The 22,993-nt window shown below is 34.1% G+C and overlaps 1 protein-coding gene across 1 annotated transcript in view; it reads right to left on the bottom strand.

Moving 5' to 3' along the window:
* Positions 1–22,993, bottom strand: part of LOC125655815 (uncharacterized) — a 107,999-nt gene that overhangs the window by 39,040 nt on the left and 45,966 nt on the right. Inside the window, exons 28-42 of the mRNA XM_056145734.1 lie at positions 22,418–22,537; positions 19,928–20,056; positions 18,621–18,743; positions 18,254–18,427; positions 16,393–16,440; positions 13,621–13,770; positions 10,473–10,643; positions 9,905–10,078; positions 8,949–9,092; positions 7,625–7,780; positions 6,257–6,394; positions 5,646–5,764; positions 4,233–4,397; positions 2,709–2,897; positions 154–410 (exon numbers count right to left, since the gene is read on the bottom strand). Of these exons, the coding sequence (XP_056001709.1) occupies positions 154–410; positions 2,709–2,897; positions 4,233–4,397; positions 5,646–5,764; positions 6,257–6,394; positions 7,625–7,780; positions 8,949–9,092; positions 9,905–10,078; positions 10,473–10,643; positions 13,621–13,770; positions 16,393–16,440; positions 18,254–18,427; positions 18,621–18,743; positions 19,928–20,056; positions 22,418–22,537 (2,257 nt within the window). The remainder of the gene's footprint in view (positions 1–153; positions 411–2,708; positions 2,898–4,232; positions 4,398–5,645; positions 5,765–6,256; positions 6,395–7,624; positions 7,781–8,948; positions 9,093–9,904; positions 10,079–10,472; positions 10,644–13,620; positions 13,771–16,392; positions 16,441–18,253; positions 18,428–18,620; positions 18,744–19,927; positions 20,057–22,417; positions 22,538–22,993) is intronic.

The following is a 22,993-nucleotide window of genomic DNA, read 5'->3' on the forward strand; positions in this document are numbered from 1 at the left end:
CTGGGCTCTGTAAACATTGTACTAACCAGGTTGTTAAATCAACATTTTGACCCAAGAATTCAAGTATATGTTTCCCAAAGTTCAAGAAGAAAAATTTGTAGGAGTAACACAATGAATGACTGGTTAAGATGTGTGGCGATGGTCATCACTTACGTTACATCTCCAACAAGTCCTGTCGGAATGACGTCATCAATCTTCTGTATTTTGTTTTTGTCCTCTGGTTTTGACAGCAGGTCAAGGTAAGACTGTGGATATTCTTCTGCGGTTTCATTCTGTTTCAAGATTCCAATCCTCACTGGGTAATTTCCAACTGAGTTCAATACATCCCAGGTCATTTCTCGGTCATTATATATGACCTTGACATAGGTGTTTTGATAATCTGATAACATTACCATCTGGAAGGTTACAATCTGAAAAACAAGAGAATCTCAAAATTTCATAATAAATCAAATTGATCACAAAGTTTAGATAAATATTTAATAACCCATTAGAGTGATATAGACAAACTTTTGATCAAATGAACACCAAGAATACAAATTAACAAATTTTCATCTACAGTGGAACCCCGTTATTACGTTCCCCCTTTATTACGTTAGTCCGCATATTACGTTGGAATTTCAAAGCACAAAACCATTTCTTAACAAACCTATATAAAATAGACCTCGTTATTACGTTGTCCTAAAATGCCGGGACTCGGTATTACGTTGTAAATATTCCGACAAAAACGTAATAAACCCCTAATTATTCAATAGTGATTCTCAAAATAATAAGCCATTCACACCTTGACTGCCTGAGGCAGTCACCACGTAAATTTCCTGGTCTGTTTGGGGATTAGAGACGCTTGACTGATCACGCTTCGATAGATCTAGCGACATCAATACAGGTGAATACCCCGTATAGAAGCCAGTGATAAACAATTAAATAATGTTTATTTAGAAATTGTACTCTATGAAATTTACTTCATTTTTCATATTTTGATAAAGAAATAATTTCTCAACCACCTGCGTGTTCAGCATAGTGTGATTACCTTCGCTATTAAAACTCTGTTCACGGACAGCTTTGGTACCAAACAAGAAAGACAAAATTTATCGTAGCAATGTTACAACCGCTTGGGTAACTGCTTGGACATAGGTGACTAAAGGTGTTCAATTAAAAAAATTGTTCGTTGTTTGGACATGCAGCTTGGGTGTTCGTAAATCTCGTCCATACATACACCAATCTATCGGCCGATTTGTGCACGGCATTGACCTCAGTGAATATTTTAAAATCCCTTGATGTGCACGTGATTTTAGTGCCATCATTTAGCATTATAAATGAAATCTTCGTGCATCATTATATATTTTTTTTTTTATGTGGATTGCGCTTAAATTGTTCTCCGTGCATGTTTATCGTTGGCGAGAAGTGTGCAAGTGTTGGGTATCGTGTGCGTTTTGTGTCTATAGTTTTGTTGTTTTTTGGGTGGGATTTTTTTTTATTGTGTTGTGTATTGTGTAATTAGAGAACTTAATAAAAACGATGTTTTGTTATTTTTTAATACGAATGTTGAATACGAACCGGAACGAGTTATTGAGAGAAATTTACATGAACGCATTGTTTTAAAGTTGAACAAAATGGCGGTCCAAACGAATGCAGAAAAAGCAACGTTTATCAAAACATCCTTATGTATCCTACACTGAAATAAAGAAAAGGGATAAGAACATGAAGAATTACGGACATTAAAGATAAGATGTAAATAAAACAAAGTATCATAGTCTTTTAAACAAAGAAACAGTAAAGATATATTCACACACCCCTTCACCGAGTACCAACGGACGATATACAATTTCCAAATGATATTTTTAATGGATTTAACTGGGAACGTTTATTACGTTGCCCCCGGTATTACGTTATTTTATCGTGACAAAATGGAAAACGTAATAACGGGGTTCCACTGTACCAAACTATCATAAACTTTAAATCAACCTGTTTTTATTCAATTTTCACATGTAAAATCGGTGAAATGTCAAGAAATAATCATATATATCTATAACACATACTGTAGATTCATTTATTTTCCTTAGTATGTGTATGTTGGCAGCTCACAGTTATTGCACTTGTATTTGGTTGTCTTGGTTTACCATTAATATTTGAAATTTTTAAATTGATCAGCTTAATAATATACAAACAAATTTCAACAAATCTCTCCCAACTTTTGACCGGTAGATAGCTTTGAAAAAAAAAAAATTATGAACACTTTGTATAATTTACCTCCTCTAAATTTTACAATGAATTATAGCTTAAACATTGTTTGTTTAGCTATCTCTAATGTCTTGGATTATTCTACATTGGTCATTTCACTCAACAGTTGTAGAGCAGTAATGTATTAATTCACTGTTCACTATTAGCGGATCTAAGAGGGGTGGGTGGGGGATATTAAAATAGCTTGTGAACACTTCTCCTTTATGGCTTATCTGATAGACTTGGAACTTTGCACAATACCCCAATGCCATTTGCAGATGTGCATATTGTAGGGACAGAAGGATCCAATCATTATCCTTAAAGTTATAGTAGATCTAAGAGGGGTGGAGGGTGTAAAATAGTTTGTGAGTATTCTCCTATGATTAACCAACATTGATTGACAATGAACAGCTACATGTTCAATATATACACATTTGCTAGTTGTAGTACCAGTCCTTAAAAGAAAAAGGTATTGACATTTCTCAACCTACCTGAGACGGAACCTGTGGAGTTTTGCTCTGTTCCATTTTGTTCCATGTAATCACAATCATGTACTTTGGATCATTCATGCTAAAACCTCCTTTGTTAGTATTGAAATCACTTTTCTGTGCCAACATTGCAGCATTTTCAGTTGGGACAGTAGAAGAGAATTCTTTGTAATACACCCCACTTGCACTATCCTTCAAAATAAATAGCATAATTTAAATACATATATTTCTTCATTGTTGTGGGAATGTCTCCATTAATAGCAAAACGCATTTGTAAACACTATACCCCAAACTGTGTCCAAGTCATTGTGACAAATTTAGAGTTTTTATCTCAATACATATGATTTTGTCCACTAAATATGAAGTTGGAGATAGAAAAACAGATAAGCCAAAAAACAAAATCCTTACAGAGCTCCGAGACAAAAATTAGTATCCTTTTAAGATACTGTATATCAGGTAATTTTGGCATCAGGAAAATCTTTTTTTTAAAAAGTAGTTGAAATCTTATCACCGTGTGTGTGTGTTTTTTTCTTTTCTTTTTGCTGATTTTCATTTAACAAGTGTATCATTTCTATGAACAAAATCTTTGCACTTTTCTCTTTTATTTTTGGCCAATTTTCCTCATCTGCCATGAGAGCCAACATTACCAGCATGTCAAAATTACCAGATGTACAGGGACAAGTACTTTCCTATTCTAAGAAATACTTACTGTTCAATGAAAATGTAACAAGAAATCCTAAATCAATGTTCTTTAATTTTCTTTCATTTGTTCAGTTGGAAATGTAGCTGCATCATCTTGGCAGATTTTCAATATGCAATTGCATTATATTTACATTTCCAAAGTTCTTTTTACATTTGATATCTTTACAAATTGTAATGATAGCCATTTCTTCATGAATGTGCTGCAGTTGTAAATATGGGAATTCCGACAGAAACGAAAGTAAAAAAAATCTCATTTTAGAAAATGCATGAGGATACAAATTGTGATGCTTCATTATGGCATAATTTTCATGAAGATCGTGCTAACAGGTTTCATGAACTATGCTGATGCTTGAAGTGTCGCAGTTCATACCTTCATAATATATCATAATATTCTCTATTCACTCTGCCTACGTTACAACTTATGCATGGTATATCTTGGGATTTATATACATATTGAAAGCTACAAAGTTTTTTATGGTCACAATGACTGTCTGTAAATATATACAGGTACTAAATGTATACCATATCATTATTACCACATTTCTAACTTCACCAATTGCAAATTACTGTATGATGAAGGTAAAATTATAATGAAGGTAATAGTGACAAAAATTTAAACAGACAGTAAGATTGTCACATTTCACTAGAAGAATAAAATTCTGATTTTTGTTCTATAGATATACTTCAGTAGTCATTAACAGATAATGATATATCATTAAGTTAAAATAATGGCAATGTATATAAATCCACAATCATATCAATACATCAGTTACGGACAAAAAGAACATGTTTTCATTTTTTGTTGACAATCTCTCCTTCACTTACTGCTGATCCCACAACCATGTTAGACCACCATGGAGCAAAAGCAGCCTTTTCTTGGAATGATGAGTCAAAGGAGAACTTGGATGGATTGGTGAAAGCCTGTCTGCTTCCTGTGCTTACTGTATCACTGGTGACTGTTGTAAATAGCAACAAGCCTCCTCTTGTAAACTGAAAGTGATATACAGGGGATGAATGCAGAAATCCTTTGTTATGTGGTTGTGTTTTGAATTTTAACACTGCAACAATTTCAGGGACTTGGCAAGGACTACTGTCTGAATGGCATGTTCATTTGAAGAAAATTCTGATAATTGGTTTTTTTTTTTAATGTCTCCTGGAGAATTTTTTACTCATATTGAGATATCACCAGTTGTAAGTGAAGTACCACAAATTTATAAATAGAGCTCAGGGCCGTAGAAGTGATCGAGGGTTCTTTATTATGCCAATGCCTGCCGCGACACAGGACCTCCATTTTTAAGGACATATATCCAAAAGACCCGTAGTTTTCACTTCTAAATGCAGAGTGTTTGGCAAAGGAGCAATCGCTACCTATGTTAACGTCTTACGCTTGACATGGCTATAGCACAAGCAGGGCTTGAATTCACAACCTCCCGGTTACAAAGCGAATGCTCTACCACTGAACTATCGCAATAAATGAAGAAGGAAGGTAAACAATGGAGGCAAAAAGTATTGAACTAATCTGTGCAATTAAACTCGATAATATATAGTGTGAATATGATATGCCATTTTACATCATGTACTACCTATAATACTTCAGAATCAACCTAAGGGTGGAAAGCCCAATGGCTGATTAAAGTCAAAGGTTCATTGGTTTGGGCTGTATTATGGAAAAGGTGTTTCATTTTGTTTTTGATAACACATACATAAAAGTGCATGATAAAAAGTGCAACCTTTCAACAAGTTTCACTGATTCACTTTATATATAGATAACATTTTAAGGATAAAATGTTTCTAAATTCTAGAGAATTTTAAGGGCCATTACTGAACAAAGTTTCATGACATAATTGCTGAGATCTGTACTAAAACATACTGGGTACCATTTAGTGTTTTTGTACTCTAAGCTGTAAACAAAGATGGTGGACCAGCTACAGTCAGTGATTGATGCGCCAATTGAATGACTGTTGAAAACGTGCGTAATCGTGATATTGCACACATTCATATCAGAGCCAATGAAGCTTCAGTTTCTAACGACAAGAAATACATACATGTAAATTCACAACACAAAACAACTGAAATATATTTAAGCTATATAATGCCAAGGAGTTATAACTTACAATGGTGAATATTGGCACTTAACTCGCACAAAAGTTAACCAGACATCATACAGCTTAATTTTGAGAGATATTAATTCAAATTAATCCTATTTCCAGATTATCAAGACCTGAACTCTCAACTTACATAAAATGATGGATACAGGAAAGATCCGACAGTTATTGCGTATTGTGGGAAGAAATACTTGGAATAGGCATCGGATGATGAGAGCTTTGTATGGTTAACAAAACTAAGCAATCGGTTCTCTGAAACATACAAATGAAATAACAATAAAACCAGTGACCAATGTCCTGAGGTTCAAAAAGTAGCAGATTCTACCGTAGATGTATTCAAACCATGTACTTAATTTGTACACATAGAATACAAATAAATACAGTAACAGAAATATACAACATAAACAGATCAAATTTACAGATTTTTAATCATGTACATGTACTGAAATTGTTACATGTATCATGGTAAAAAAAAATCTAACTTCAAATTGGTATGGTCTACTGTGAAAAATATGAATTATAATTCTAAAATAAGACAGCAGATTCTTGCGGTAGGTGATCCAAGATTTCTTAATTGCCTGCTTACTATCATTCAGAGAAGATTATCTTGCTCTCCTTCTCAAGAAATTTCAGTTTTCATAAATGGATGTATATACATATAGCATTACATGTACAAACAGTTTTCAATCCCCCATTGTCTATAGTTTGGGGATGTATGTAACAGACTGTCTATTACAATCAAACCTTTGCATGATCCTGTGGTTCCTGCGCCTTGGTATCCCGCTTTACAAGCACAGGTAAAACTGCCAGGTGTGTTAGTGCAGGTCGCTCTGGTTGAAATGTCACAGTTATTGGTGTCACTGCTGATACACTCATTAATATCTACAAAATACATTCACTCATTAATTCATACAAAATTACATACACTCGGTTATATCATTAGTATCTACTGCAGATATATATCATTAATATCTACAAAATACATACCGGTACACTCATTAATATCTATAAAATAATAACACATGAAATAAATCTTTTTGTTAATCTTTACAAAATAAATCCATTCCTTGATGCATTAATGTATCTACAAATTAAGATACATCCATGGATATCTACAAAATAAATACATGCATGCGATATCTATAAAATACACTTGTCAGGAATATTTAAAATAAAATGTATGTGTAGGGTAGGCTTAAAATGGTACATGTATATGATGGTCAGGTGCTCAGTACCCACTGTATCATGAAGACAAAAACCTGGACATCTGACCCACTACAATTCCAATGTGTGCTCACTCCTCCTAGTACCATATATATACTTTATGTTTGGCTTCTTCTACTACAAATACACCACCTTATCATGATAAAATCACTTTGAAAATTTCATTAAGACAGTGTGTTATCTCTTATCTGGATTACCTTTTTATCTTAATTAGAAAATGTCCATGAAAGATAAACTTCTAAATGCCAGTAAATGATAATCGTACAAGTATGCACCTTGGTTAACATCCTGAGCTACTTCGTTATCTGGGTCATGTACAGTATACACTCTTCGTGAAAAACTGTTTTAAGCACTGGCCTCTGTATGTGTTTGGACTGTTTACTTGACCAAAGGGAAATTATTGAAACACAGAGAAAAACTTCTTTTTTGATTTTGACAAGAACTTTGAAGAGAGTTGAAGAGTACATTTAAACCATCTGTTAGGGTTTTACTCAAAATTAGTTCAAGTGCAATAGAAACACTATGATTTTTATTATTAATTCTGATTTCAATCATTCCATATTGCACTTTATGGTAATATAATTTTCACAGAAAATTGGTAATATTGATGAAAAGCACAGGCCAGGCAGCCTTGTATATGTAATATTTTTACAAGCCCAACCCCAATTTCATTTCATTTCAACTTCATACCAGTGGCTAATTTCAACGACTGAAATTATTAAACTATTAATGGTCATTTTTCGTGTAATTACTTGGACTAGGGACTAAGAATGATATGGACTTTATTGATACATTCATGTATGTAGATATAGATAGAATATAATGATATTTAATATATAAATAATAATCAATATATATACACACATAAGTATAGCTCAATAGACTTACCATTACATGCCCTATTTGTACTGTTGTAGGTAAACCCACTGGAACATACACAATCATAGCTCCCTACAGTGTCCCTACATCCAGACACGCCCACTTTGAAGGATTTTGTGTTGACGTCTTTACAGTCATTGTTGACATTATTACATTCATTTTCATCTGAAGAGAAACAATATTGTTACTAGCATACATAATTAATGTTGAATTTAAAGTAAACTGCATCTTATTGCCATATCATCAGTATTACTCCTTTAATACTTAACATTCTTCTCAACACTCTTCTTGATTTACCATTGATTATATCAGAATGGGCCACAACATTCACCTGAGTCACCGTTGGCCCTGCAGTTCGTTCACATTTTAAAAAGATTTTTACCCGGCCTCTTTATTTCCACGAAAAAATTTGACCCCATATCATGACCCCACAGTGGCATAACTCAACCAAAGTTGGAATCCACACAAAACATATAGATGCTTCAATATCAATAACATGGCCTTACTGCTTTGGAGAAGATTTTTAAAAGGACCCCCCCCCCCCCTTTATATTTGCATTTTAAATTTCCCTTTTACCCATGAATTCTTCATGGCAAGCTTGGTTGATATTGGAACCGGTGGTTATGAAGAAATTTGTGTACTGTGAATGGTGTGACAGACAGATGGATGCCAGATAAAGAGGTGATCAGAAAAGCACACGTGAACTAATAGCTCAGGTGAGCTAAAAAAAAGTATTTGAATCCACACAAGTTGGGAATGATCATATGCACATCGAAATGATTGGTGTGGCCCTTCCTACATATTCTCATGTTAAACTTTGAATCCCCATTTTTGTCCCATCCTATCCTTAGGAGCCATGATTTGATCAAATGTAAATCTACACTACATTGGAATGCTTGCATATTACTTGTAATATCACTAATGACCAGTATTTCTTCAAACTTGAGAAGATTTTGAGATTTTAAATTCATATATATATTCCCATGTAAAATTTTGATCCCATGATGTGGCCATCGTGATTTAAACAAATATGAATCAGCTGATAACAAAGCTAAGTGGAGTATCAAATCAACTGAGCAAAAATGTGGCCTGTAAAGTGTTCATAAGCTTATGCAGTGTTACACACGCGTACTCACCCACATACAAATGGTTCCATTATAACTATATCCTCTCTTGCAATGAAAATCCACATTGCATATTTTTATCCATCTTTCTATTTATACATTTGTATCATGTAATGCAGGATCTATTTTCCAGGTGCTGACAGAGGTCAAACTGAAGCTGGTGTAATTTACCCTTCCTTTGGTGAGAGAATGTTGTTCTGTATACTTACTAACACAATAAACTCCGTTAGCATCATTGACAAATCCATCTTTGCATGTACATTTGAACTTCCCTCCCGACCGTACACGACAAGTATGCAACACACCATCAGTTAAACATGGATTGATGACTGCTTCACAAGGATTGGCCGTCACTGACAAAAAAAAAAATACGTGTAATAATTTCAAAACAAAAAAATCAGATAAAATTTTCAATGATGCATGATTTATATGTAATTTTTCTAATAAAGATATACATAGAATATGCCAGTTTTGATATAAAAGCTCTTCTGTGTCGAAGATGCATTTAGTGAAACTTTGAATGCCCAGGTGGGACAGAGTGGACCCACAGTCAGCAAGGAAGACAATAAAATGTATTAAAAGGGGCTTTTCTTTAATTAGTTACAAATAGGAAATGCAAAATACAATCAAAAGAAATATTTTTCCAAAGTGAAAACAAAAAAATAATGTCATGTTTGCAAGTAATGGATATGATACATACGAGCAACAAAAAAAAAACAAACCATGATATAATAAGAATTCCATGTATTTAATTAACTCCATGATAATGTAAAACTTATACGGTACCAATTTTGATGCACCAGATGCGCATTTCGACAAATAATGTCTCTTCAGTGACGCTCAACCGAAATGTTTGAAATCCGAAATAACAATGAAGTTTTAGAGCTATTATAGCCAAAAACAGCGTGCCAAAAAGTGGAGTCAAATTCGTCCAAGGATAAGAGCTATGCATGAGGGAGATGATCCTTAATTTTGAAATGAATTTCTAAATTTTATAACAGCAATTAAATATACATCCGTATAGTAACAAATTAAGTACTTAGCTACTGGGCTGTAGAGACCCTCAGGGACTAGCAGTCCACCAGCAGAGGCCTCGACCCAGGGGTCATAATAGCAGATAGAAGACATAATCCTACCACTTAAAAATGTACAAGACTATACTCACCAACACATTTTGGTAGACCTACGCATGCCTTTTCCTCTTGCAGATCATTTCCGCAGTCCATGCCCCGGTTTGCTCCTGTGACGTCAGTGCAGTTGCGTGTCCGTGTTCTGACACCATCTCCACAAGTCTGGTCACATGCACCCCATGTAGACCATGAAGTATATTTTGCTTTAGCTGATTATGGAAAAAAAAGTTGATCAGAGATAATATGCATTTATACAATACTTTAATCTTAGGCTAGGTCAAAATATGTGTATTTCAAAGAAATACAATAAAGACTTTTTGTCCTCTTGCACACACAATTGTCACACTTCAATATGCGTCTACACCCGAGTCTCAGTTACTTTGTTACCAGAGGTTTTACATTAACACCTCTCTGGCCCCTACACGATTGTTTCTACATGTATAGTAGTATATGATCCTATATCATGGATTTAACAGTTTAAAAAGGTTTTCTTCGAACAATCTGTGACACTTGTATGAATACATCGATTGCTTTACAATTTATCTACATTTGTGGAATATGATAATCTATATAATGAAATACACAAATCTATCTAAATCATACCATATTGACATTGGTCTCCAGTATAGTTTCCATCACAACGGCAAGCAGCTTTGCCAGCCTCTCGAACACAAACTCCACCATTCTGACAGGTGACATTAAGACATACATCTTCTGTGGTGGTTGGAACTTGTGTCGTGGTGGTTAGTTGGACAATTGTTGTGCTGGCTTCAGCTGTGGAAGAAAAGAGAGGAAGTTTGTATTTTTCACCTTGAAAATGACTCAATCATTATCTCTGGGTTAACTGACATACACTAATTACTTAAGTCTTTGAACAATCAATTATTGACTGACATGATGATTGTTCAGTGTGTTCAATAAAATATGACTGTATTGCATGATCGAAGAGCACACGAAGCTTTTATTCACCCATGAAAATCACACAGGGTGAATGTCAGCTGTGAAATTTATTTTTTTAATAGTGTAAATAATAAAGTTAAATTGTCAATATACCAAATTGACAAAACGTTTTCATTTGCAACATAACTTTTGACTTAATTCTTACAATATTATTTAAATGTTTTGCCATTTATTAATACCATATTAGTGGTATTTTTAGCAAGACACAAATTTAGCAATTTTCCCAGAGAAATCAGGGTATAAATATCTAGCGAGAGCTAATTTTAGCAACTTTATAATTCAAAGAAGATAACTATTGCCTTTGATACAAAATAAATTGTTAGTGATATTCAATTTTAGTGATCTCACCACCCTTGCTAATAATGCCAAAATTAAATCCTTAATGCTAAAAATTCAGCTTATGCAATATTTACATCACAATGCTTTTGCACTACCTCTGGCATTATTGTGTTTAACTATGATTAGAAGGGAAATGCTAATTTAAAGGGATTTTATCCTCTCTAGTCACATGACCAAACAAACCAATCAGTTTTTCTTTAAATTCTATTTAGTTTGTGGGGCCTTGTACACAGGTTTTAAACTCTGAAAAGTGGTTGCTGTACAATTGTACAAATTTACCAGTCTAAAAATAATGAAATAAACTATCACTTCCTACCAGTTCAAACAAATTTTTGGTGGAAAAACCTAAGGACTAACACTTTTCAAAACCGCTATCTAGCTGTAGCAGATGTCTAGCAGATGAAATGATGCAACTGTGGCATAACAGAGAGGGGGTGGCTAATAAAACCTGGGGGTGTGAGAGGAGAAGCTTGCAGAGGTGGGTGTTAGTGGTTTTGAGTACAAGTTGAAGCAGTGCATAAGGGCTATTCCAGCAAAAAAATATGGGGGGGGGGGGGGGGGGGAGGCACTTATTTATAAGAAAGCCACCCATACAATTAAATTTTCCTCTGCTACCACCACCCATACAATTGATTTCTCCCCTGCAACCACCACTCCTACAATACAATTCTTTTCATTTAAAGTAACAAATGGATCAACCATATGATATTTTAGAACTTAATTTTAGTTTATGTCTTTAAAAATGCATAGAAATATAAACAATAAAATGTCTTTCTTTCTTTGTTGTTTCATCGGGAGATGAAGGTAGCAATCATTCCAGATTTTTTTTAATTTTGGTTTCCAATGCAATTTTGGTAGGGAGAAAAAAGGATGATCTCGGCATATAAAATGAAAGAAAAAATGCAATTAATTTTGCATACTCTGGAAACATGTGAGTTGTAGAAACCTAGCTCTGTTTGCTAATATTATAAACAAACAGTTTCACTAGATTAATGATTTGGGATATTGTCATATCATTTCTGGACTAAATGTGCATGTCCTTTTTACTCGTGTCATGACTTAGGTGCTTGTTAATTGTTGAAATAACAAGAAATTTGTTTTTGTTTAATGATATAAAACTAAATAAAATATGATTATACCACTTTAAATTTAAATTCACATATATTGTTACTCTCTTTATTGCTTTTAAAAGACATGTGTCTTATTACATCAGTTACAATATGTATACATAAAATGGCATTGTATAGCGGTGTACAAATTCAAGCAAGCAACCAACGGAGAAGAACTTTTCAACGAGTTAGGTTTTCTCGCAACTGAAGTGCAATACATAGACATCGCCCTAAATTACAAAGTGTATGCATATAGATTGTGACTTTTTCCCTTTGACTTTCCCCCCTACAATCTCTCGTACAGGTAGTTTCTGTGGAAACGAGGGGGTTATTTCTATTCGGTCTTTTGGACCGAATATAAATAACCTCCTCGTTTCCACAGAAACCATCGTCCAGGAAACTTGCAAATATTCCATTTAAAATTTCAGTCCCAAGCATAATATTTACCTGATTTATATCGCAATCAGGCAAATTTTCCACTCTGTTAAACGTAATCAGGTGGGAGATTTCATATCCGAATTACCCCGCACATATCAAAGTCTGTTGAAATTCACACCTTCGGAAACAGTCGTGATTCCCTGATCCTTGATTTTGTTAAATAAACAACAACTCGGGTTTTGGTAATTAACCTCACACGACGCTGCATGTTAATTACACGTTAACCAAATGATAGCTTGGGTATAATAATTGATTCAGAGTGCCGAATAAACAAGATCACCGCCAAACTATTACCTGTGCATTTTAAAACGAAAGTGTTTGGGGCGATAATTCCCAGAATAGTCATGCTCGACTGAAATCGAAAGTAGGAATCGCGTTGTAATCGAAAAAATGTACAGTCGTTTCATAAAGGTGAAATTACACGAAAAAGTTGTAAAACTCATGATCGTTGGTTGCGTTAGACAGGTGGTCGTTTAGTACAGGTACAATAGGTTGGGTAATGCCTTGGAGGAGAAAATTTTACAGTAACATTGAGTTATCTGCCCATTTATCAATCTTTTTCCGTACTTAATGTAGGATGGCTCCGCTTTTCTTCTTCTTTTGTAATAAAAGAAACATAACGTGATACGTTTTCATTTTTATCATAATTTACAGGCACCCATGTTTTTTTTTTAACCTGGAAGACAACCACCCATACAAATATATTTTCCCAAATCACCCCCACCCATCCAAAAAAATATCGGCTGCCGTCCCTCCCCCCATACGTTTTTTGCTGGAATAGCCCTAAGTTTGACTTGCTATCAATCTACGTATATTCTTTAGAAGAAAAGTGTTGTTGGAATTTGATGAATACCACAAAAGTGAACTGCTTAACTAGAAGGTCTCTCTGGCAGTTTAAACTGTACCTGTCATATTTGGCTCAGAGGTTACATTGGAAGGTACTGTTGTTGTTTCATCATCTGTTGTTATATCATCTGTTGTAGCTGGTGTGGTTGCATTTTCTATTGCTGAAGTTGCATTGATTGGTGTTTCAATTGTAGTTGTCAGGAGTACAACTAAATTAAAAGAAAAACCATGTAAATTTTGAAATTAATAGCAATATTGAATTTCTTTTAATTCTACTGACATTGCAAATGTTGAAAAACAAAACTTAAGGCTTTTCAATATTTAAACACCCAATAATGATGCTTCCGAGTGCTTTTCTTGTCTTTCAAATATTTAGTACTGTAGAAGAGTTAAAGGTGAAAATAAATGTTTCTCAAGAACAATGCTAAGATTTGTTATTATTAATCTGAATGAGACTTGAGATGTTTATTCATATTGTAATCCTTCTAATAGGCTAGCAAATAATTTTAATTAGCATCATAGATGCGAAAATAGCAGACAAGCATCACACAGTAACTTGCTAAACAGCAGGTCAAGGCGAAAATAGCAGACAAGCATCACACAGTAACTTGCTCAACAGCAGGTCAAGGACAAACTTATTAGTGATATCAGCACTGGTATAAGGGCACAGTGACTGCCGTGATTATTGCAGCCCATGAACCAATTGTTTTCTTGCAGTCTATCAGATTTTCCAACCACAATAAAATTTTGAAAGGAAAAATGCCAATAAACATCCAACGTCATGCACATATCTCTATGACGTATATCCAATAAACATCCGTCACATATCTCTATGACGTACATCCAATAAACATCCAACATCACATATCTCTATGACGTACATCCAATAAACATCCAACATCACATATCTCTATGACGTACATCCAATAAACATCCAACATCACATATCTCTATGACGTACATCCAATAAACATCCAACGTCACATATCTCTATGACGTACATCCAATAAACATCCGTCACATATCTCTATGATGTACATCCAATAAACATCCAACGTCACATATCTCTATGATGTACATCCAATAAACATCCAACATCACATATCTCTATGATGTACATCCAATAAACATCCAACATCACATATCTCTATGACGTACATCCTATAAACATTTTATCTCTTGTTTGTTTAACTAGCTTAGCATGTACACTTAATAATTCCCCATGCTCATCATACACACATAGTTTGAAGCATAGATAAGTAAGCAAACATCAAGTCATAAAACCTCAATCTTATGCAAAGATAGAATCAGATATTCCATTCAAGTTCTGTGGCATCTCCAGTTCTGTAGCTTATACATATAGAAAACCTTACCAAGTACCAAATTTTGAATGCAACTGCAAGGCTATTTCCACACTGTACTTTTTCAAGTTCAGTATTTTTTTTTCTCCCCAAAGATTACAATACTAAAACATAATTGAACTTAATGGGCTGTGGAAAAGTTCAATAAAATTTCTTGAAAACATAAAAGCATATCCTGTAAAATATTGGTGACTAGGACTATATAGCAAACTAAACTTCAAAAACATCAACCTTTAGAAAGGAGGTGTCACATAAAAACAACAACAACACACACAAAGTCTATGAAAACTTGTTCAATAATATCTTTTGCCATCCCCTTTTATTGCATCCCTACTCATTCAACTATGAAACTGAAATAATCAAAAACTATCATTGACTTTAATATAAATTAATACACAAGTCCCATGGGCATTAATGTTCATCTGAATATGCAATTTTTTTTTTATCTTCAGAAAACATTGCATTATCAGTGCTTTTTATACTTCCTCATTTTTTATACTTTGTTGTTAATGATACATGTAGATATATTGGACATACAACTATCATGCACAGTTGATTTGATTTACAATTCTTTTATAGGACAAAAAGCTTTATCACATCACAGTGAAATGCATATAATGCAATATTAAGGTCGCAAGGACAAATATCTTGGTACCAGTAGAAAGATCTTGTCACTAGAAATGCTCATGTGCAATAAGAAAGCTCTAATATTTACCATTTAAAAGTTATGACCAATGTCAATTTTTTAAAAAGTAGGTCAAACTCCAAGGTCAACAATAAAGGTCTTGTCACAAGGAATACTCATGTGGAATATCAAAGCTCTAACACTCACTGCTCAAAAGTTATTAGCAAGGTTAAAGTTTTTAAAAAGTAGATCAAATGCCAAGGTCAAGGTCACAGGGTAAAAAATGTTGGTACACGCAGAAAGGTCTTGTCACAAGGAAGACTCATGTGAAATATCAAAGCTCTAGCACTTACTGTTCAAAAAGTTATTAGCAAAGTTAAAGTTTTCAATACGTTGGTCAAACTCCAAGGTCAAGGGTCAAAACCTTTGGTACCCACAGAAAGGTCTTGTCACAAGCAATACTCATGTGAAATATCAAAGCTCTAGCACTTACTGTTCAAAAGTTATTAGCAAGGTTAAAGTTTCAGACAGAATTACAGACAGGACAAAAACAACATGGCCCCAGATCTTCTATCTCGGGGGGCATAAAAAGACTATTAGTGTTTGTGTCAAGTCAATTTTCACAATATTCTCTGGAAATTATGCTTCTGTGGATTCAAGATCAATATTATTGTGAATTAAATGTAGTACATTTACTGTGAGTAGAGTTTATTCTATAATAAGAGAGAACACATCCTAAACACATGCATCTTCAAACTGAAGTTGTTCATGCTTTCAAACAAAGAATTGAACTCCATTCTAAAAGTAATTACTTGTACATGTACATTAGAACAGACAACCCTTACCTGTTGTAGTTGTTTCAGCAGCCACAGTTGTGGTAGTTAGGGGTTCAGCTAAATTAATATAAAACATTATGTATATTGACTACATTCAACAAACTGTAAAATTTTCAAACATCAAAGAAAATCAAAAAATTGTTGGCAATCAAAATCTTGCAATATGTTACTTTTTTTGGACAAAGGCCTTAGTTTGAAAACTGAGAGAGAAGTATGAATCTACTTTGTAATATTTCCTCAAAAATGACTAAGTTCTAAAAATTTAAAGAAAATCAAAATCTTTGCCATATGAACATTTTCAATACCCATACAACTACTCTGCAAAAATAAGAAGGCTCTAGCCTTAAATTAGACAGACAAACCATGTACTCATTATGTAAAATATCCTCAATACTGACCAAGTCAAACAACCTGTAATTTTCTCAGATATTGAAGAAAATCAAAATCCTTTCCATATGCTCATCTTCAATACTATATGTACTACACTCTATTCAGTAAGAAAGTCTTAACTTGAAAACTAAGGGAGGAGTTAGATGGACAAACCATACACCATCCATAGAACATTAATTTCAAATAAAGATCAAGGGGCAAAACTCCTAAAAGAGAGGTTCAACTGGGTCAAAATTGCAACATGATCTAGAATGACCCACAAATAAGCTACACAAAATAATTATGAAAGAGAATTGAAAATAGAACAGAAAACTTTGAACGGATTGACATACATGTACGGGTGGCTGGATGTACACAACCCCAACGTTTTGTATTTGACAATTTACAAATACAGGTGACTCTCGATAACTCGAAGTTCAAGGGACCTTGATAAAACTTCGAGAAATCGAGAGTTCGAGAGATCGAAATTCGGAAATTGAAGGTCCGCGGGTATGGTTCAGATTTTACAGTAACCGGAAATGTTCACCAACAAGATCATATGATATCGTTTTGACATGTTTTCCTACATATTTGTCAGGCAGTTTGATATCAAAATTTAAAAAAAAAAACTTATTTTGCATTCATAAAAACATTTCAAAGTTTATGTATTTATTTGTTCTTTAATCATGCTTAGACAGGCATAAAAAACCAAGTTCCGATGAAGCTTTACTATCGCAAACTAAACAGAGCACAATGTTATGTCGCTTTACCCAAAAAATTCTAACGAATGCGTAAAACAATGCTTTTGGGGAACTTTTTATAAAGAACAAAAAGGAGAAATTTAACAGTCTGTAGATCTCTAATTTATGTATAAAACTTACTCTCCCACTGTCACGTCAAAACAAATTATAGATTTTATTCATAGTGGGGTTATATACAATTGTAATCATCACGACACAAAACCCCAGCGCAGTGTGTGAACTGACCAATTAGCCAATTATATACCCAAGTGTGTCACCGCCACAAAGAAGCAAGGGCGATGTTTCAATTATGTAAACACCTAATTACCCCTCTGGCATTCAGCAAAATCCAGGTAAGGCCCAAGCGGAAATTATTACACGCTTGTGTAACGGTGGGTATACACTCCCACCACTTCGAGAAATCGAGAGTGAAAAACAATGAAATGTGTTTTACGGGACCCAACTTCACTTCGGGAGATCGAGAACTTCGAGAGATTGATAGTAAATTTGCTTTGTTATATAGAGAAAGAAATCGGGATCATAATTTCACTTCGAGAGATTGAAATTCGAGCCATCGAGAGTCACCTGTACTTGAATTTTGTACTTATTCCTGTCATGTCAAAACAAATGCTACTTTCCTTGATTTGATTTTGAATATTTAAACACAGATCACAAATCGGTCAAATTTTAAGTGTTCTGTCACAATTCTACCTCATCAATATTTCCTAATTTACATTTCTTGTATATGAATGAGAACTTACTAGGACAGACTTCTGTGTTACAAATTTGGGTTTGTGAAAGTTCGCCAGTACAATCAGCGCCGAATCCCTCCTTGGTCGGATTAGTGCAGGACCTTGTCCGCGTCTGGGTTCCATTGCCACATTTCTTGGTACAGTTTCCCCAAACAGACCAGTTAGAAAGACCACCATTACGATCTGAAAAATTTCGGTAAATACTATGATGTGTGGTTTATGACTTTTAACTGTAAGTAATCTAGTTTATATTAAGCAATTTTCATTACCTTTCTTCAGGCATAAAAAATTTCTAATCAAACTTCATGTTGCCTTTCGAGATCCAGATTTGCTGGCTAATATAATAATGGTTGTGGCTTTCCTTACAATAACCTACCTTTACACACATTGTTGGGTCCCAGAATGTAGCCATTTGTACAAGAACAGTTGTATCCTCCTTGAGTGTTGGTACAATTACTATTGGTAGCATAACAAGGGGAGGCCTTGCACTCATCGATGTCTGGAAGAAATCAAGTAATCTTGTATCAGTCTACCTAACAGCCACAATCATGCAAGAGTTTAATAACAGTTTATGTGCTCTCTAGTCGTACAAGAAGTCGACATTTTGTTACCAAAACAACCCTGCATCAAGACATTCCTTTTCATGTGTTGCACAGAATTTATTTTTATGCCCATCTACTCCTAACGCCTTGAATTTCTACCAACAATAGACAGATGAAATAATTTGTTCTAGCATTACATAATACCCTCATTTTGCCAAAAATCACTTTATATTCCTTGTTATCAAAATCATTCATACATATTTTGTTAAAAAATGAACTTCATGAACATAATGTCATGATGTGTGTATATTTAGATTTTACAATGTCTGTGTTATTTACTACAGATTAATATGAGACAAATTACATATATATGACATTTGAGGTACCACTGGCAAGACTTGCATATACATATAATTCTTAATCACAATAAATCATTACCATTTCCAATCATATTTAAAATCAAAAGGATCTACAAATCAATACATTTGCACACATCAATATGGTTAATCAAGACCCCGTTTTTCTTGAGAAGAAGACTTAAATTTCTTTTCCCACTATATTCCCATATAAAACTTTGTTCCCCTGATGTGGCCTAATCCTACCCTGGTGGCCATGATTTGAACAATCTTGAATTATACTTGCCTATTAATATGAATATTCATGGTCATGCTGTAAATGAGAAGATTTTTCCTATCTCTTCCCATTTAAAATTTTAATCCCTTCTTGTAGCCCCACCCTGTCCCTGGGAGTCATGATCTGGAAGAACTTGAATTTTCATTACGTCGGAAAGCTTCGATCATCTTTTCTGGCCCACTGACTCTAGAGAAGATCTTTAAATGACCCCCACCCAATTGTAGGCCTTTTCTTTATTATCTCCTCTTGAAAGAGGAGATGGTCCTCCATTTACACAAACTTGAATCCCCTTCACTCAAGAATACTCTGTGCCAAGGTGGGTAGATTTTGGATAAATGGTTCTTGAGAAAAAGTTGAAAATGTGAAAAGTTTACATTAACACAAATGCAGCTGTTGACAGACAACGGACAAAGTTATATTTCGTTTCAGTTGACCTTTAAATAACAAAAGTTTATGTGACCTTTGTGTTGCTGACCCCTGAGAGGTCATATGTGTAGCTACCACCTACCGTTACATGAGGTCCCATCTGCTGCCAGTTGGAAGCCGGTAGGACACTGACAAGTATCAGTACCATTCACCTTGGCACACTGTTGATTCAAGCAGGTGGCTTTCTTGACTGACTCACACTCAGTTTCCACTGTGAAATACATGTACTATTTCTTTAAAAATACATAAAAATGCAAATGAAATATTTTTAAAATTAGATTGTTGTTAACATGTCACAAAAATTTCAAAACAGTGAGATTAATTCAAGAATTAAAAGTTTCTTGCTATATGCATGAACCTACACATGTACACCTGCCAGACTGCTCATTTTTTAATTAATCAAGCTTCATTCAAAATGTTGCTGTTAATAACTACAGACCTTTCTGAAATCTATGGCTAACTGTATGCACATCAATTCAATTTAATTTTTTCAATCTATTTATTGACATCACCATGTTCGTATACAGTCAAAATAACAAAACAAATGACATTTAACAAAAAGAAAAGAATTGAAAAAAAAAATTACGGCACAATGACTATAGCATATACCGTATATCATGTTTTTTTTCGTGTGTATCCAATTTCCGCTTTGTTCGCGACGATTTCCGAATTGCGGAAAATGAATCCGCGTAAATTTGATACAAACTTGGCTTTTATGATAAAGTTATACGGCCGATATACCCCGCACATCTCAAAGTCTGTCGAAATTCACAACTTTGAAAACAACGCCCTTGATTCCCCGTTTCTTGATTTTATTAAATAAACAACAACTCAGGTTTTGTTAATTAACCTCCTCCGACCCTGTGTTGATTATACGTTAACCAGTTGATAGACTGGGTATTATAAGTGAGTCAGTGTGTGGACTAAACAAGATCACAGCTGAACTATTACCCATGTGTTTTAAAACGAAAGTGTTAGGGACGGTAATTCCCAGAATAGTCATGCTCGACTGAAATTGAAAGTAGGAATTGCGTTATAATAAAAAAATATAGTCGTTGAATAAAGGTAAAATTTCGTGAAATCACATGAAAATGTTGTAAAAATCATGGTTGTTGGTTGCGTTAGACAGGTGGTCGTTTAATACAGGTACAATAGATAGGGTAACGCCTTGGGGTAGATTATTACGGTCACATAAAGCAGCGAATCACATATTTACTTGAATGTAAAGAAAAGTGCAGAATCGTTGTGTGATCAGTAACTAAGAAATTGTGTAAATTCTTTCACTGACTGAATTTTTGGCATTTTTAAAAAAATTAAGAATTATAATTTCCCAAGCTGGCTTCTTTTATAAGTTTCAATAATTGTGAATTATATTTTCACGATGACTTTAAAATAGCGAAAATTTGATTCGCGTAAATTTAATACACTATGTAAGGTTCTGATTCGCAGAAAAACATGATGCGGAAAAAACCTGATATAAGGTATAAGACATATTCATACGGTTCTTTAAAGTCCATGAATTTGTTTTCTCTGCATAAAGCATCTATCTAAATAGTTACACAAAGGTTTTGTGATATTATAATCAAATGGGTCAACAATTTCTTTAATGGGATCAGTACCATAGTATAATTTTTCTCTAAAAATATCATGATATTGAAATCGGAGTTGTCATACACAGGACAGTAAAGTACAAAATGTTTTTCGTTTTCAACAAATAATTTACAAGTATAGCATGTATGTTTTTCCTTGGGGATTATTGGTTTACAAAATCTGCCTGTTTCAATAAATAGTGAATGTGCACTTATTCTTAATTTTATAAGCTGTGATCTTAATTTAAAGGGACTGGTTCACGATTTTTGTTAAAAGATATTTTTCCTTTTTTGATGTTAAACATTGAAAATATAACTCACTTAATGTTGACAGCCAAAATTTTGACCTTCTGAATGCAAGAATAAAAGCAATATTTCAACCTTAAATCTGTGTTATGTAAAAAAAGACTCCCGAGTCTTTTTATGTAACAAACAAACACGTGAAATATTGATTCTGTAATATAAAGCATCTTAATTTTGCATAGTCACGAATTTTAACTTATAGATGACACATTCTACCCCAAAAATGCTTAAACTTAGATCCATATCCATTTCTTTTGAAAATTTCGTAAACAATAGCATTCCCCAATCTTTGTTTACAAAACAAATCATAAACTCTCTTAAATGAGCTTCTGTTATAATGTATAACCCTAATTTTTATGTGAAATCTTTCAAACACATTAGACAGTTACAGATTTTATAATCATTAAAAGAGAAAAACAAAATTTTGGGGAAATTTGTGAATCAGTCCCTTTAAATCTCAATTGAATGCATGTGGTATTTATTTTAAATATCAACCATTGTCATGAAACGTTTCCTATTGCTAGATACTATCACTCTTAGCAGTTTGTTTTACATTCCTTCAAGAATGTTTCACTCATTGGGAGACATCATAAGCTGTAGGTGAAATATCACAAATTCAAACCTATACTTAGCACCCAAGGCCATAGCAGGGAAATTAACATCTGCCATAACATCCTTACCAATACAGTTCCTTTGGTCTGCAGTGAGTCTATATCCTGTCTGACAAGCACATTCATATCCACCATCATTGTTTCTGCACACTTGTTGGCAGCCATGATTTCCAGTGCATTCATCCACATCTGAAAAGTTTAGAACAAAATTTAACACACACAAAAGATAAATAAACAGCACTTTCAGCTCGCACACATCACCCCTAGCTGTTCTAAAAAAAGTTTTTAAATGCTTATAAGCTTCAATTTGACCCCAAAATATGCCAGTAAGCCTAATCAAAAGACAAATTCTGCAACAGCTAACATGAGGATACATCCCTATCACCCCAGTGTTGGTTGTATATTCTACAGAACATCATTTTACCTATACACACGTATCCCATGTAAGTAAAACCTGACACTCTTTTTATGCCCCCCCCCCCTCTTGTGACCCTATTGGTGATAGTTTATTAAGGGTGCTTACATATCCTTTTTAACAGACAGTAGCTTCATTTTTTGTATCATTTTAAAATGTTGCATTATAACAGGATGAGGGCAAATGCAGTTGACCAGATCAGGATTTGAAATCCAGGCCCTGAATCTCTA

Source organism: Ostrea edulis, chromosome 7 (assembly GCF_947568905.1).
Source record: "Ostrea edulis chromosome 7, xbOstEdul1.1, whole genome shotgun sequence".
NCBI classification, from domain to species: domain Eukaryota; kingdom Metazoa; phylum Mollusca; class Bivalvia; order Ostreida; family Ostreidae; genus Ostrea; species Ostrea edulis.